This window comes from Amphibalanus amphitrite, unplaced genomic scaffold, assembly GCF_019059575.1.
Source record: "Amphibalanus amphitrite isolate SeventyFive unplaced genomic scaffold, NRLGWU_Aamphi_draft 000574F_arrow, whole genome shotgun sequence".
NCBI lineage: Eukaryota > Metazoa > Arthropoda > Thecostraca > Balanomorpha > Balanidae > Amphibalanus > Amphibalanus amphitrite.
This window is the reverse complement of record NW_024882068.1, coordinates 421,650-438,555: the sequence shown is the minus strand read 5'-3', so window position 1 is coordinate 438,555 and position 16,906 is coordinate 421,650. Positions and strand designations below refer to the sequence as shown.

Genomic DNA, 16,906 nt, shown 5'->3' with positions numbered 1-16,906 from the left:
CTGGATCCCTCCGGGCTCGTCGGCTAGGGAACTTTGCTGGATCCTTGTCTAAAAAAGGCTCGCTGTCTCTGGGTGCCCCGGCACTCAGCGCTAGAGCTGAGTTTGGGCGCACCGCCCGGGGACCTACCTCTGCTGGATCCCTCTGAACGTGCCGCCCAGCCGGTGGATCTGTGAGTGCATCCGGGGAGCGCTGCTGGATCCCTGGGCCCGCCGACCGGGAGCCTACCTCTGCTGGATCTCTGGCCCCGCCGCCCGGGAACCTACCTCTGCTGGATCTCTGGGCCCGCCGCCCGGGGAGCCGTGCTGGATCTCTGGGCCCGCCGCCCGGGAGCTCTGCTGGATCTCTGGGCGCGCCGCCCGGGAGCTCTGCTGGATTTCGCCGTGTCGCCCGATCGGCCGCAGGTGCCAGCTGGCGCGCGTGCCGTTGTCGCGCTGCAGTGCCGCTGCTGTGCTCGTGCACTACCGAGACCGTCCCCGGCGGCCTGCCAGGTGCCCGGCGCGGCGCCGCCGTCTGCCGGCCCTGCACTGTGCCGGCCAGCTCACCCTGTCCCGCCGGGCTGTGTGATGTTCCGTCCAGTTCGTCGATGTATCGCTGTTTCCTACAAAATTATGTGAATTGATTTAACGGTAACGATCGGAATAAAGCTGCCGTTAACTGACAGTGAACCCAGACATGTGTTGGGCATGCGTCAGCTCAACCAGCAATGACTTGTCTAAATAACCTTCTAACGAAATGCTTGGTTTTAACCACTCTATGCCCATGCTACCACTGAATAATATCTGTGGGAACTCTGGTGTAGAACATCAAAATGGAGTCTGGACCCAATTTATCATATCACATATTTATTCATTACAGTAACATTTTTTTTTTCTGACAACGGAAAGCTCTGATTAACACTGATGTGCATGAAACATTTCGAAGCTGTTGCCGGTTACAGCTATCATTTATTTGTCGTTGCCACCAATGCCTATCGCTTATTTGCAGTCTTGAGTGTGCCTTGGCTTCTGACCCGTGCTGCCACGCCCGGTCTTCCCTTTACCGGCTATTTCTGCTCCACTCCTTCCCGACCTGTCGCTAAGCTGGTGTGACGTCACCACTGCGACCCCGGGGCGGTCGCCCACGTGACCGAGACGTCCAATCAGAGGCGCCGGGTCGCGCCGCCCGCCGCGCGGGGCCGGCCGCGCGCGCAATGCGAGCTCAGTGATCGAGCGGGGCGCGTGTGTGAAAATCGATTATCACGTGGGCCGACAATGTTTGTGCCACCTCCCCGTGTGCGAATGGGTCGGCTGCGTCGAGCAGCAGCTCGCGCCCGGGAACAGCTGAAGGGGTTTCTGCCGCTGGTGTCGCCCTACCAGCTGGTGTCCGCTGCCTCCTACAGAGCAGGTCAGTTCGTGGTCAGTCGTGCCCGCCGTCTTAGGTAGAACGGGTCATCACTGTCAGTAAGGACAATTTTGGAAGGACAGCTCTGAACTGTTTATTGATGCCATTATGCTGCGCTGTTTGTGATATATCTCAACATTTATTTCTTTTTATCAATTAAATTAAAGGTTAAAGAGCCACCCCGCCACTGAATTCTCCTGTTGTGGTTCACCCGACTCTGCTCGACATATTGATCTTTGCAGTGCTTGGCACGGTGCAGCGTGCTTATCAAAGAAGTGTAATTGGCCGGCTTCCCTAGCGAGAGGTCAGCCACTGTTGCAGTGTTGTTCTTTCCTTCGTGTGTCGCGGAATGATGCCCGCTCACGCCCACACACAAGCCGCCACGATAGGGGCAGAGTCAGATGAACTATTGAAGTGCTCTCATTGTGCTGTCTCTGCTGTCTGGCCGGGCGGCTGCTCTGACACGCGATATGAATCACGGCGGGCACGGACCGTGTTTGTACTTGTACTCTGACGGTCAGCCCGGGTCGGGCGGCGGTCGACGTGGCTAGTTCCGGCCGAGTGGACCGATTGATGGCTGTCGCTTCCGCCGGCAGCTGATGCTCGTGACCTGTCCCTGGGATGGGGAGGAGCGCGGCACGCCATGCCAGTCGACCGGTCCATTGTGCCGTCAGCTCCCAGACGTCGGCCGGCGGGCTGTCGGAGTGGACAATGGCATGGCGGTCTCGGTGCGCTGACGGACGGCCATGGTGCTGGCCGCTGGGGCTGCTGTGGCTCCCGACAGACAGGCGCTGTGGCTCCTTTGCGGCTCACATGGCTGGGTAGCCTGTGTTCCTTCCGGCCCACCATGGCTTCTCGTCTGACCTGGAAAGGTCAGCTCTGGACCGACCGACCGGCTGGCTGGTCAAAATGGTCAGGAACTGCGAGCTGGATGTTTCATTGCAGAGCGCCGGCAATGAGAGCCCTGCCCGGTGCTCACCGCTCGCTCCGCACTTTTCGCGTGAGTCGGAACCCGTATGGTCCGTCTCCTAGCCTGAGTGACGGCGCTCATTTCCACGTTCTTTGCCGGCTTGCGGCCCAGTACCTCATTGGCCATGGCCAGGCCTGCGCTGCCGGCTGGGCGCGCTAATGTATGTAGTTAGCCGGAGTCTGCTAACATCCATCTGGCTCGAAACGTGTTTGTTAATGAGAACCTCTCCGCCGGCTGATTGAGCACCGCTGCAACTGTAGGGGACTGGCGATATTTGCAAATATCTGCCCGGCGTGACAGCCTGAGGGGGTTTTATGAGCACGTCCGCCGACGTGTGACATTCGACTCACGGCTGCCAGTTTCGGCTGTTCTTTATTGCCACCGTAAAACGGATTGGGAAGTTTGCCGGCAGCCCGAATCCCTCAGTGCCCCGCACTTTGATGAATGAATGTTTGTGCTCCGTGACCTTTCATCATCATCTGGATTAAAACTGTCTGGGTGGCGTGATCAATAACGCACTGAAGTGTTCCACTTCCGTGCGGCCGGGTCTCGTTTCTCGTTTGGACTGGCAGCTGACGAACTGCTGGTGGTTGCACCACCTGCCTGATTTACTCGATATGGACCGCAGTGCTTGCACTGGCGAGATTTTCGCTGCTGGGGGTGACTGGTCAATGACTCTGGCCTCCATGGTTTAACCGCTGGTCGTCATTGGTCAGTGGTTAGCAGTCGCTGGTCAGTGGTCGCTTGGTCTTCAGTTGCCGGTCAATGGTCACCGGCCACTGATCTGACCTCAATGCCCGGTGACTGTACCGTCTGTCTTAAAAGTACCGCGCAAAGTAACTGTGGATCCATCAAGCCTGACCGAGGAAATGCCTGCTAAAGTTGAGTCACCGAAGCTAATGACAGCCTCGTCCATCCCCCAGGTGAATTGGTTTGGTGACTTTTTAAATTATAGCAGGCCCTTCTTCGGTCAGGCTTGATGGATCCACCGTCACTTTGCGCGGTACTTTTAAGACAGACTGTACATACGTATAATAACCCGCGTCTCGTGAGGTCATCTGCCCCCCCCCTCCCCGCCTCACCGCTGCCCCCTCCCGTCTATTTAAATCCCCTCCCCAATAGAGGAGCACGGGTCCAGCCGGGGGTTCGGGACCCCTGCCGGCCGAGGGCGGACGCCGGCGGCCCACTCGCTCTAGCCGTGGGAGTTGCACAGTCCGGCGGCTCCGCTCTCCCGTATGGAGATTGATCGGGGCTGGACCATGGTCGCGATCGGTAGCGAGGCTGGGCTGGACAGCGGTGGACGGCGGGTCTGGTCTGGACGGCTCAGGGGCAGTAGCAAACTGCTGGGCGGGGCAGCGGTACCGTGTGAAATTACCGAGAGCCCGGCCTTCAAACGGTGACCGAAGGCCGACCGGTGTAGCAGGGGACAAGGGGAGGGATCGGTGAGCGAAACGTTGAGGGAACCGGTGGGGGTGGGGTGGGGGGGGGGACCGATGGAGGGTAGGTGAGGAAACCGGTGGGAGACTGACACGGGACCAATGGGAACCGGTGCAGCACCACGCCGTAGCCTCTGAGCGCCAGCCGTGGTCCGGTTGTCGGACCTGCCCAGGACGGTCGAGGAAGCAGCCATTGACACGAAAGAGGTAGGCACCTATTCATGACACGGCACCTATTAATCTTTTTTCTGACTGAATGCTCACCAACACATTTGTATTGGTGGTTTAGTCGGTGGTTACCGACTTATGAGGCGATTTACGTCGAAAACGAGCTGTCACTCGCACCTCAATTCCGACATAATTTGGGGAATCCGATCTAATGCACATTGCACATTGCACAACTGCTTCGGCTGCATCAGCTGAATGTAGCCCAGTGCCACTACATGGAATGCTTTCAGCCGGCGAACTTTGCTTTGAAAATGTTCTGTGTTTGAATGTTTGAGTCTGTTGAATGTCTCGACGGGCATCATGTTGCTTCGGGTCTGTGCGTGCTTTGGGGGGGAGGGGGTGGAGAGTGTGTGGGTGGTACTGCGATGGTGAAGACATGACCGTGTCGTCAGCCGGCGTCGGGTGACTGTGTTGCCTGATGCGTTCGATCCGTAATTTGCCCTCTGTCCAGAGGAGGGCCGAGGGCGGTGTGTGCCTGCGTCGCGCTCGCCGCAGCAGGCCTGCACGCGCGATGATAAGGCCGGTGGTGCGTCTGGTCCCTGCTGATACCCTGTTCGTCCATCCTACCCCACCACCCTGCCCACTGCCTCCGACCCTTGGCCGCTGCGGCCGCGGCCGGCGACTCGCCATTCAGTAGCTGTTTGCGGTATTTTCGGTGTCGGCGCTGTCCCCAATCCCGCATTCCTCCCGGCGCGGGCGCTTCCCTCGCCCATCGCTTCCGGGGGTCGGCGGGCGGGCAGAAGGGTCGACCCCGTCTCCGCCGGTCCGCACCCCTAGGCCCGCCACCCGCCCGCCCGCCAGGTGGGGCTGTTTTTGCCACTCGCCAGATGGCCTTCGCTCCAGCGGCGGCGGCGGCGGCGCCCGGCGTCCCCTCGTCAGTCCGGGCGCCGCTCCAGTCGAGCTCGGTCGAGTCAGTGTCGGTCTGTGTGTGTCTGTGTGCGCGGAGAGAGCTGTCGCCGAGCAGCCGAGCCGGCTGGGTGCACCCGGCGCGGGCGTGTGTGTGTGTGTGTGTGATCGATACCAGGCGGGCGGCCGTGCAGCGCACAGGCTCACCGCCGACGGAGAGCTCAGCCACGAGAGGTAAGACGGCGCCCGGCTGCGTGGCACCGCGCCACAGAGCTGGCAGTGTGCGGTACCCGCCGCAGACACGCAATGATGCCTGCTCGTACGAGCCACACACAGTGGGCATGCTGACCTTGTGTGGTGCGCAGTATGGGTGCGTGTGCCACCAACCTAGCACGTGATGGTTCTCTGCCAGAACAGCGGCTCCCTCCTGTCCATAGTCCACACGCAGTCTGTCTGGTCTGCCAGCTATCTTGTCTAGCTCTGGCTGTCTGCATGGTAGTCGGATATTGTCCGTTCCCTGTCGCCGTTGATGGACGGACGAATGGCCGGTAATGTCAATATTTTTACCTCTGATAAATGCTTGCTTGCTTGCTTGGTCGGTCGTTGTTCAGTCGGTCGTTCATCGCTCTCGCGGAGCTGCGAAAAACGGCTCTTGAAACGGTGTCTGGCCTGCCCTGTGTGCTCCGCTGGCTGTGGCTGGCTCCGGGCTCAGCGGCGGGCCCCAACCAGACGGGTGCGCTAAGCCCGGCTCCCCGCCGCGTCTGCCGACTGGTATTGTTGGGAAGGTCGGACGGAGGGGAGCCCAGGGGAGACCGCCGCTCCTGTCCCCTGTGTAGGCGCCGGCCGGCCGCTGGAGTCGCACAAAGGCGCGCGGCACTCGGCCGGCCGGCGCCGAGAAAAACACCGAGGGGACGACCGAGCGGCGGCGGCGCGCGAGTATGGTGACGTCACAGACGGACGTGGAGGGTAGGACGGGAATGGTGCGACAGGGGCATGGTACACATTACGCATGCTACATACGGCCACTCTGCTACAGGAGCACACTACAGACGGCTGCGGAGGGCTGGGATGAGACAGGGGCGCGGTACACATTACACATCCTACACACGGCCGAAGGGGAGCGGGGAGCTGTGACAGGGGCCCACTACAGACAGCCGCGGGGAGCGGAGACTGGGCCCGTGCGACAGGCGCGTAACACACGGCTGCTGGTCTGGGCGGCCGGCCGGCTCGGGGCAGCTGCAGACTGGCGTTCAGTCACCGGCCGCGGTGGTCCTTTGGGCTCTGGCCGTATCGGTCTGCAGGAGCAGAAGGGCAGATGTTCTGCCGTGGACCGCCCTGGGCAGCCGGCACCCTTCCCAGAAGGCCGCCCTCCGCCCGCCGCCCGCCGCCCGCCGCCCGCCGCCGGGCGGGGTCGGGGGCGGACGTGCGTGCCAGCTGCTCGTCGTGCTCCAGTGAAGAGAGCGTGTCGCCCGGTAATTGGGCTTATGAAAACGTCAAACCCGACATAATGACCGCCACCTAATGTACGGCGGATTTCCAGGGCGCAGATTTTATTTACTGAATGCAATGAAGCGTCGTACCTCGGCGGAAGCCGGGGCAGATTAATGGACGGCATCACGTCTAACCCGTTCGCGGTGGCTGCTGGGTGCCACTGATACCGTTCACACGGGTCAGCTGTGGCCCGATGGCCGGTCTCCGGGGGCCGGTAGGCGGCCGTGGTGGTCGCACAGAGCTGAGGTGTCTGTCGGTCACCGCCGCGCCGGCCGGACGCGCTGTTTATGTGGTCCAGCAGCGCCGCCCTCTGTTATGATAGAGCTCACTCTGCAGACGAGCAGGGCCGGTTTCCAGCCGTTGGCGGAATCTGTGTCCGATGTCCTCTGACCTGCCGGTCCGCCCGCTCGGTCGGTCGCTTGGTTCGTCCGCCGGCAGTTTTTGCCAAGTTTGTAGCTGCTATGCTCGGCGCTGTGGCATTACTTCTATTGATTGCTAGATCACTGGTATTGCTTTTGCTGCATCGCGTTTCACTTCAGAGGCGCAATTGCCACTGCAGAATTTAAACGGTCGTTTGCTCAACAACGCTGCATTCGCCGCCAGCCTTTGACACGGCCCATTTGTTGATCGTCGGGCGGTTGCCGCCGATCATTCTGCGACCATCGTCGGCTTATCGCCGCTGCCGGTCAGAGATGTTTTGAGACTAGTCTGGCTGGGTCTGGAGCGGTGTGATGTTATTGACAGTGATTTGAGACTCGCGCGGTGGCTGACGCCCAGCTGGCGCCGCCCCCGCCCCCGCCCGCCGCTCTCTGACTCGCCGGCTGTTTTTCTGCGCGGCCGCTGCTCGCTGATTTGCGTCTGGAGGCATTGAGTGACTAGTCTAATACTGGGATGGATTGGCGTGCGTCGGCGGACGCCGCCGGGTCGCTTTGGGTCGACTGGGGGTGCTGGAAGGGGGATGAGGCTGGTTCCTTGGAATGATCTGTGACTCGTGAGTGATCTTGGGGACGAGTGCCTTACACGCTACGAGTACCCAGTTATTTTGTATTCTTTTAACACCTATGAATATTGGGGATGCTACCAAGCTAGGTCATAGTTAAAGTTATATACCCAGGAAATGGTTGTAAACTCGAATGGTATGAAGCATCTACTTCGCTTTGCAGTCAATCAGTCCCGGCAATAACCCGGAATTATTAGTTTTACGTAACACGACACATTTCTGGAAACTCATCTTTTCCCCTGACGTTAGGTCAAGCCTAAGCAACATGTGCTTACAAATCCCCGTATTTCATGTCCCGGTATTGTTATCTAGTCTCGCGTCATGGTTCCGTGATCTCTGTGTTGTCGCAGTGTTATCCTCTTGTCTCGTTTCCCAGGACTGCCCTCTAGGCTCTAGTATCATATTACGGTTCCGTGCTCTCTTGTCTCGTGTCGCAGCTCTGGTCTTCTGTCTCGTGTCGCAGCCCTGTCCTCTCGTCTGGTGTCACAGCTCTGTCCTCTCGTCTGGTGTCGCATCTCTGTCCTCTCGTCTCGTGTGTCGCAGCTCTGTCTTCTCGTCTGGTGTCACAGCTTTGTCCTCTCGTCTCGTGTCGCAGCTCTGTCCTCTCGTCTCGTGTCGCAGCTCTGTCTTCTCGTCTGGTGTCGCAGTGCCGTCCTCTCGTCTGGTGTCACAGATTTGTCCTCTCGTCTCGTGTCACAGATTTGTCCTCTTTGTCTCGTGTCCCACGTCAATCCTCCCATCTCGTGCTCAATGTCCGGGTCCATCGGCTGCTCGGCCGGCCTCTGACGCAGTACCGGCTTCATTAGCTGCCGGCGGCGCATCGATTTCGGCATTAACTAACCGGCGACGGAGGCTGCAGGCTCGCATGCCGGCCGCCATCAGAGAGCTGCTCCGTCCGCCCCTCACCCCTGCCCCCGGTCCGGGATCGAGGCCGAGTGGGTAGCGGCCGCTCCCCGGCCAGGGACGGGACGGTCTCAGATCATCCCGGCCCCGTTCGGCGAGTCAGCGAGCGGCCGAGCCGGCCGGGGCCGAGGTAAGAGCCGCCGCGAATATCGAGTGCTGCTCTCAGCTTTCTGCGGAGCTGGCCTCCCCGGCGGGTCGCTCCGTCTGAAGGGAGGACCGCAGTGCTGACGCCGGGTCTCGTGGTGAGAGCCGCGGCCCGTTTTTGGCTGACTGGGTCGGCGGATCGTTCAGCCCGGCCATACCCGATATGGTGGTCACTGGTGACTATAGGACGGAGGAGAGGACAGGACCGGTTTGACTCGGGGGTCGGTGCGTCTGGCTGTCACAACTCATAGGTCCGATGTGTGTGACTGGAATGATGGGATTGTGGCAGGTCTCCTGGATCTGTGACGGCCATTACGCCGTCGGCAGACCGTGTCTGGATGCCGGACGGAATGTCTGTATCGGATGCCGGCTGGAGAGAGTTTGGATGCCGAGCATAGACTGCCGGTCAGTTAGTGCTGTGATGGACGCTCGGTAGGGTCCACACAGATGGCTCGGCACTGCTCTCCAAATAAGCAGCTGCCGGAACTACCGGTCAGCCGCCGCGGCGCCCGCTGTGATATAGTTCGGACGACCTCTCCGGCACGCCTCCTGCAAATAAACCCCGCGCCACGGCCGGCTCCACGTGGTCCCGCCGGCCGGCCGGCGCTCTTGTTGCGTTCCGCAGCGGTCGGCGGCGCGGCGGCGACCTTGTAAACCGGCGGCGGCGGCGGCGGCGGCGGCGGTGGGCGGGCAGTGAGGTAGGTCGGCGGACCGGTACCGGTATATCGACCGGCGGCCAGCCGTCTCCGCCTGTCCGTCCGTTCGGACCCCGAGGGAACGCACTGTTCGTGAGCCGCGCTGTCTCCAGTCGGGTCTGGCGTGCGGCCCGGCCGCTGACGGTGCCGCTGAGTAGCTTCTGCCGTGAGCCGGTCCGGACGGCCGGGCAGCCCGCCGGATGTGCCGGGCCCATCAGCGGCCGGCTGGGCTGTAGTCTCAGCTGTAGAGAAGCTTGGCTGATAATGAGCTGGCTGTCATTGAGCTGACCTGCCGAGCTGAGCCGCTGCTGAGTTGGCGCTTCTGAGTTGGGCTGAGTCGTGTCCCTGCTGATGTGAACTGAGTCTCCGCGCTGCCGAGCTGTGCCGCTGCTGAGTTGGCGCTGCTGAGCTGAACCGCTTGCTAAATTGGGCTGAGCTGACTAACGTTGAGTTGCCGCTGAGTGGTGTCTCTCCGAGCTGAGCTGAGTCTCTGCGCTGCCGTGCTGAGCTAGGTCACCGCAGAGCAGCCAGCTGGGGCGCGTGACTCACCGAGTCAACACATCCGTCTGCCGTCGGGACCATCAGTCGTGTGGTGTGGGTGGGTGTCGGTGTCGGTGTTGGCACCGCGTCCCTGTCGCCTCGATCCGCCCCCGCCCTGCCCCGGATCGGCCGACTGGGAGACAGATCGGTCCGACCCGGCTCGGTCCTAGCCCGCCCCAGTTCGCTGGACCAGACTATAGATCGGTCCGACCCGGCTCGGTCCGCCGGGGTCCGTCCTGGCCCGCCTCAGTTCGATGGGCCGACTGGCGTATAGATTGGTCCGACCCTGCGCGGTCTGTCCTGGTCCGTCGTGGCCCGTCCTGATCCGCTCCAGTTTACTGGACCGACTGGCGGACAGATCAGTCCAACGCGGCTCGGTCCGCCGTGGTCCGTCCTGGTTCGTCCCAGTTCACTGGATCGGCTAGCTGACGAATTGGTCCATCCCACCCTGTCCCCGGTCCGTCTCTAGGGACAGGTCGCCCACCGTGGGTGATCTGTATCAGCAGTCGGTAACTAGGTAACGTGCCAGACACCCTCCGGCCCCACCTGGCTGTCAGTATCGGTCTGGCCTGACCGCTGCCCGCCCCAGCTCCGTATTGACGCTTGTCAGGGTCAGTGATGTTCCTCGTCCGTCTTGGGTCATCTGTAGAGCAGCGGTGGGAGGGTGTGAGAGGGTTCGATGTTTACGGAGAACCACGTCCAGTCGGTGTTGATTTGTGGGCCCAGACGGGATGATTCGAGTGACGGGTCGTGTCGGGCAGCCGGCCGCCGCAGCCATTGGAAAGTGGCCCGTTAGTAACACGACCGAGTGAAGGTTATACCAGATCCCTGATCCGGCCTTGGTAGTCGGCGGCCGGTTATTCGCCTTGTGAGGCGGGATGTGGTGGTGGGCTGGTGGGGATGTGCGCCGCGTGACTTGTCTGGTAAAGAGGACAACTTTTGCCGTTATCTGTCCAGTGTGCGTCTATGGAGGATGGAATGAGTCAACTTGGTATTTCTTATTTCTTCCAGAGGCCGTCCATAAATTACGCAACGCTGTACGCATGAAGGGGGAGGGAGGGCTTTCGACCGAACGTAACGATAGCGTAACAAGGGGAGGGGGTTTGGGTACACTGTAACGTTACAAAAGCACCATTTAAACTTAGTGATCGACGTAGGCGAATAAATCAATTCCTACACAAATGTACCGGAGAACCGTGAACACCAACATAAAGCCAAGTTTAAATTAGTAGTCACTATCAATTTTACTTAGGCTGCAATACTGGCGTTTCTGCGACGTAACAGACTCAGAACGCAAATAGCGGGACATTATCAATAATTGAGCAAAATGGTCGGTTTACTTTCAATGTAAAAAAAAAATGTTGTGTGGAGCATGATATATCTCATAAAAAGCAAGAACAGTGAAGTTTTTCACGTTACGGTTTTCATTAGCATAACAAGGGGAGGGGTCAAGAATTGGCCCAAAAAAGCGTAACGTAATTTATGGACGGCACCCAGTAGTCTGGTGTCTGACCATGCTCCGTGTCGGTCCGTGTCTGATCATGTATGACCCGTGTCCCGCATCTGTGTCTTACCGTGCCTTGTTTCTGAATGCCTGAATGAATGTTGTTTCTGTGTCTGGCCGCGCCCGTGTCTCCCGTGCCCCGTGAATGACCTTGCCCGTGAGTCTCGTGCTCCGTTTCTGACCTTGCCGTTCCGCCGTCTGCCGTCAGGTGACATGTCTCTGATGGTGGCCAGTAACGGTCTGCTGGGCAGCGCGCCGGGGCCGGCCGCGCCGCCTCCGCCGCCTCCCACTGTCGCCCTGCCGCCCGTCGGCCTGGCGAGGTTGGACGCCAAGCGGCGCGACAGCGGCGACTCCGAGGCGCGCTCCACACACAGCTCCAGCAACAGTACCACGGAGGAGCACGCGCCCAACAAGATCTTCGTGGGCGGCATCAGCTTCCAGACGACGCCGGAGAAACTGCGGGCCTACTTCGCGCCGTACGGTACCATCCTGGATGTGATGGTTCTCAAGGATCCGGCTACAAACGTGAGTGTTGGCGGCGGCGGCTCGGTCTCGCTAGCGACTGGGGTAGATGAGCGGGGTAGAGGCGCGCTACGGCGCGCCGCGCTATGCTAGATGGGGCCGTGGGTAGCGTTGTGGCGGCTGGCGTAGTGGTAGTTGCGCTCTCGGGGGAGCGGCGGCGCGGGCGGGCCTCTCACCGCACGGTCGTGTGTTACAGAGAAATCGCGGCTTCGGCTTCGTCACGTTCGCCGACATCGAGTCGGTGAACAAGGTGCTCAACCAGGAGGAGCACATGCTGGACGGCAAGAAGATCGACCCGAAGCTGGCCACGCCCAAGGGCCAGAAGGCGGCCGGCGAGCTGCTCATCCCGAGGAAGGTGTTTGTCGGCGGAGTCAGCCAGGAGACCAACTCGCAGGAGCTGCTCGAGTACTTCACACAGTTCGGCAAGGTGCTGGAGTGCTCACTACAGATGGACAACAACACCAAGCGGCACCGCGGCTTCGCGTTCGTAACGTACGAGAATGAAGAGAACAGCGCGCGCGTCGTCAAGAAGCACCACCACGTCATCAAGAACAAGACGGTCGAGTGCAAGTACGCGCAGCCGAAGGAGACGATCCAGGCGACGGAGCGGGCCAAGCGGGCGCAGCTGATCTCTGTGATGCAGTCGGCGGCGGCGGCCAGCGGCCCGCTCTCCCCGCTGGCGGCTCAGATGCAGCAGGTGCAGCAGCACTACTCGCGGGTGATGACCGCCGGCGGGCCGGCCTTCTCGGGCCTCTCCAGCTTCCGGTACTCGCCGTACTCTGTGCCGGTGGCGGCGCCGTCCCCCTCGCTGGGCCAGCAGCTGGCCGGCGGCCTGCCGTCCGGCGTGGGCGCCATGGGCGGCCCGGCGGCGCTCTCGGCGGCCGCCCTGCAGCCCACCGCCGCCGCCATGCCCTACCAGTTCGCCAACATCGACGTCTCGGGCCTGCAGGGCCTGGACTGGAGCGCGGCCGCCGCGCCCCTCTACGGCATGTACACAGCCTAGTGGCGCGCCGGAGCGGCGACGTCGCTCACCGACGAGGTGTGTATGCTGGATGTCTTTCATGGTTGTGGTAGACAGGCAGCAGCGTAGAGTAGCCGCGAACGTTTGCTCAGCCGGCGCCCGACTCCAGACGGCCGGACCGTGGCGGACAGAGATTTCGAGACAATAAGCATAAGTTTTCTCAGGGGTTTTAAGTTATTTATTGTCGATCCGTCGCGGTGGTGTGCGCGTACTTCCGACTACCGACAGGCAGGGCCGGGAAGGAAGAAAGGTGTCCGCTCAGATCTCATGTAGAGTCAGGTAGTACAACAAAGCGTCACATCCGCATCTTGCCAAACGGCCATCTCCGATTCCTACGCGCGGTGTCGCCCAGAACAGTGTGTTTAACTGTTGTGCGCCGCTTGCCGAGCTTGAGTGTAGTCACGAGCTGTTCATGTATAGCAGGTCTTCCACTGTCTGGGCGCCTGGCCGCGCTCCGGCGGACCCGTGGACGCCTCTGTTTGTCCCCGGCCGCCGCCGCAGTATTCTTGCGCGAACCCTCGTGTGCACAGCATATCAGTCACTGGACCTCACGTGTTGTAGTAATAACCATGGCAATAAGGGGCGGCGGCGGTGCCTGCCGGCGAGCCGGCCGTACCCTGACGCCGCTCCTGGCCACCCACCCGCGCGGCTCGGCTCGGCGGCCGGGCGGCGGCGGCGGCGGACCGGTCACCACCCACTCTGAGCTGCCGCCGCCGCCCGCCGGCCGCCGCGCCGCGCGCCCTCCGGTGCCAACCAGCACGGCGCGCCCACGTGCAGAGCACAAACTGTCTCAGTGCCAAATACTCCCCTGTCTGCCCATCTCTGTCTAACATGTCGTCATAGCAATAACTCGCAGATAGTCGTTTAGTTTTGTAAATGCGTACTCGGTGTTCGGCCGGCCGTGGCCGCGCCCGATCTCCCTCTGTATTCGAAAGGAATGTGTTTGGGGCGGCAGCGGCGGCCGCGGCGGGTCCGCAGCGGTCGGCCGCGCCCGCCGCTGCCTCCATAGCCGTAGGTCTTTCTTGGCCGTGTCCCCGTTGCGGCCGTGCGAGGGCCTCCCGCGGCCGCCCTCCGTTCAGCAGTCTCTCTGTCTATCTCTCTGAGCCCTCTGTGTAGCCCTCCTATTACTATAGTGGTCAACTTTGTGACTAGTTAGTCGTAGAGGCCGCGCGGCGGGCTGCGCCGACGCCGGCTGTTTTGTATATAACCCTGCGGTCGGGACTCGGCGCGCGGCCGGCCCCGTCGCCGTCGCCGCCGCGGACCTGGCATGGGTCAGTCGTGTCGTGTAGATCGCTATGTAGTTGTTCAGTGGCTGAACTTTCGTTTCTCCTTTTATCCTAGTTTCCAAGCATTGTAGTAGTTCTCGGTGAATAAACGTAGATACGTAGTGAGGCTTGTGGGCTCTTCTCGAGCGGCGGTTAACCAGGGTCGGGGGGCATGGGCGGGCGGCGCCGGCCAGGGCGCCCGCACCCGTCTGCTCGTCAGGTAGCTGGCCGGCGAGTCGGGCCGGCCAGTGTACCGCCTACCGGTAGTGCTTCCAGCTACAGTACCGGCAGTGCCGTGCCTAACAGCCAGCCTAGTGAGCGCTTGGCGGCCGCCCGCCGCCCAGCCAGCATGCTCTCTCTATCTCTGTTTCTGTCTCTCTGTGTCTGTGCGTGCCCATGCTGCCGGCGCCGGGCGGCAGCCGGCGCGGTAGCAGTTCCCACCCGACACTCGCCGCCAACACTGAACACTCCGACACTCAGAGAACTCCTGACACTCACTCAGAGACTCGCTGACACTCAGAGGACCACGCCGGTTCGCTCAGGGACCGGTTATTTTCAGGGATTGGGCGGGGAGCGTTTGTACCGTTTTGTATGCACTGTGTTTGTATGAGGTGTCTATTGGACCGCGGAGCCAGCCGTTGCTGCTCCGTCGCGACGACCATCGAACTAAGTCTGCCTTATTTTCAGTATCTGTGCGCTCACCGGGTGTGCTGAGCCAGCCGGGCCGGTAAGAGGGAGCGACATTCCAGAGGTGCTCTTCTATCTAGTCTAGCCGCGGCAGCTAGAGGTCGATTAGCTCTCTGTAGACGGCAGTTTTTGATGAGATAATCAAAAGTCTGTGTTGGTATGAGGGAGGGCGTGTGTAGGGGTGTCGAGCAGACCAGTATTGGCCTGCGCTGGCGCCCGCAGTCGGTCTCATACTGGACCGATACGGGGGGCAATGGTCCCGTAGGCGACCTCTCAGCTCCGGGGCGCAGCGGCCGCCGACTCAGGGCGGCCATCGCCAGCCGCCCACAAATCACACCGGACAGTCGTGTTGCCATGGCGACGCCGATGATTTATCGCCCCGGGCGCAATTCGGTCGGCCGCCGAACTTGGGTGAGCTGGTGGCCCGCGCGGAGGCGCCGACGCCGCCCCCTAGTGCGGTCGAGGTGGGCGCCTCCGCCGGCGGCGCCGGCACCGATCACCCAGCTTCCAGACAGCTCTGCCTTATCTTTGCAGTGTGTGCGGTGCGTGTGCTGGTATATTCTCTAGGACCGGACGCGGGCTGCGACGCGCCGGGCACGTTCCTAGTCGCGAGCTGCCGGCCGGTCGGAGGGGGGCGGCGGCCGCGGCGCCGCGAGCTGCCGCCCACCCTCGCCGGTCCGGCTGCCAGTAGAAACTCCTGGTTGTGATTTCCTATATAGAGGATCGACATAGGCGTGCAATATGTAGGCGCAACGTCCGGCCTAGCGGACGGTGTCGGTGTGTGCTCCCTAGAGAATAAACGTTGACTAGCGGCGCTGGTTGTATTGTGTAGTCGGGTCCGCGGGTCGGCCCAGTAGTGGGTCGGCCGGCGGGCCCTTTCAGACCGCAGTCTCGGGGCTGGCAGGGTAGGGTAGATCAGGCCGGGCGGGACGGGTTTTTGTCTTAGTAGAGAGCGGCCCTGGCCAGCCGGCCTACATGTGTCCGTCGCTGCTGGGCCGCACCGGGCTGGGCCGTCCGGAGGGAGCGCCACAGGAGTGTACCCGGCGCGGGCCGCGGTGTCCAGCTGGAGCTCTCAGCTGGCGTGGCCACGCGGTGAGACTCGGAATGTGGTCTCTCCTGCAGGTGACCGGCGGCCGGGCGTCGACACCGCCAGTCGTGGCCGTCCATAGGTAGGGCCGACGGTGCCAACTGCCAGTACTCGTCTATAGGTGGGAGCAGTTGTGGGAATATTGAACTGCGACTAGTTTAGCACCTGTAGCGATACCAGCAGAAGAGAGCAGATAGATTCGGCTCAGTTGTACGAGTAGGTACTCAGACAGTGCGCGCAGGACTGTTAGAGGGTCAGACAGATTTTGCCTAAGAAGCATCAAGTATGCTTGGACTGGTAGCTAATTAAGTACTTCACGTTTAGGCCAGAACCACTTATTAGTTTATCATTCTCGAACATTTGAACCCCGTTGTTTTAGGGTTTCCCACCTGTCGAATCGATTTTGGGTGAGACGCCGCCAAGTTTCACTTCCAAGCTTTAGTTTTAGCTCCCATTAGCTTGTTTAATCGGTCGGGCTTCCGTTCATTACTAATATTAGTAACCCGGATAACTTGTCAGCCAGATAGTTACCCAGTAGGGGCTGCAGAGAATCTTCATCGCCAAGTTTTGCGGGACTAGTGTCGGGTCTTATGTAGGCGTTAGTCATTGACAAATATAGGTAGTACGTATATTATATGATGGAATAAGAGTGTTCGTTTTTGCATAGAAGTATAATTGTAAGTGCACGTCCGCAGAGCTCAGTATCCTTCAGGGTTGATGTGTAAACTATTTCGCAGCTTTTGATATAGTTAAGACGGGGGACGGCAGATAACGTAGCAGGACAGCAAGACGCATTACTGAAGGTATTATGAATTTGGTGTAGCTATAGAAGGAATTCTGAGTTACAGCTTGTGTAACTGCCCAATTTAAGAATGGCGATAGGAGAATGGGAGTACGCCCAATTTTGGCATTTCATTGAAAAAGCTTACAACCAGTCTTTATAGGTACATCAATCTTTGTTTCCTAAAATGTTTCAGCTGAAGTATTTTCTGCCGTTTTGGGGTGATTGTCTTTGTTCGCCTTGTTCTGTAACGATTGTTTCGATCAGAGGTATTCCGAGCCGTGCTTCATCGAGCAGATTGCACAGCGCACATTGATCGTATTAACCCCGTGAGCTGTGAACTGCTCACTGTGCGGCGTGCACTCGGCACAGCTTGTGCTGAGTCGTCACCTTAGAAACAAATGT

At 60.5% G+C, this 16,906-nt stretch overlaps 1 protein-coding gene across 2 annotated transcripts; it reads left to right on the top strand.

Annotated features, from left to right (window-relative positions):
- Nucleotides 1-1,169: 1,169 nt before the first annotated feature.
- On the top strand, nt 1,170-15,447 carry LOC122394126 (RNA-binding protein Musashi homolog 2-like). Of its 2 annotated transcripts, XM_043390748.1 has the most exons (4): nt 1,195-1,384; nt 11,347-11,663; nt 11,857-12,699; nt 14,634-15,447. In XM_043390748.1, the coding sequence occupies exons 1-3, from the start codon at nt 1,252-1,254 to the stop codon at nt 12,661-12,663; spliced, it is 1,257 nt and encodes a 418-aa protein (XP_043246683.1). In that variant the 5' UTR covers nt 1,195-1,251; the 3' UTR covers nt 12,664-12,699; nt 14,634-15,447. The 2 variants fall into 2 exon arrangements, with proteins under 2 accessions (XP_043246682.1, XP_043246683.1); XM_043390747.1 differs by having other exon boundaries at nt 1,170-1,384; nt 11,857-15,447.
- The last annotated feature ends 1,459 nt before the right edge of the window (nt 15,448-16,906 follow it).

What these genes read in the sequence shown, in the direction of transcription:
- LOC122394126 (XM_043390747.1), top strand. Translation starts at nt 1,252, where the DNA reads ATGTTTGTGCCACCTCCCCGTGTGCGAATGGGTCGGCTGCGTCGAGCA. An exon ending in CGCTGCCTCCTACAGAGCAG is followed by an intron (nt 1,385 to 11,346) that starts GTCAGTTCGTGG and finishes GTCTGCCGTCAG; the next exon opens with GTGACATGTCTCTGATGGTG. An exon ending in TCAAGGATCCGGCTACAAAC is followed by an intron (nt 11,664 to 11,856) that starts GTGAGTGTTGGC and finishes CGTGTGTTACAG; the next exon opens with AGAAATCGCGGCTTCGGCTT.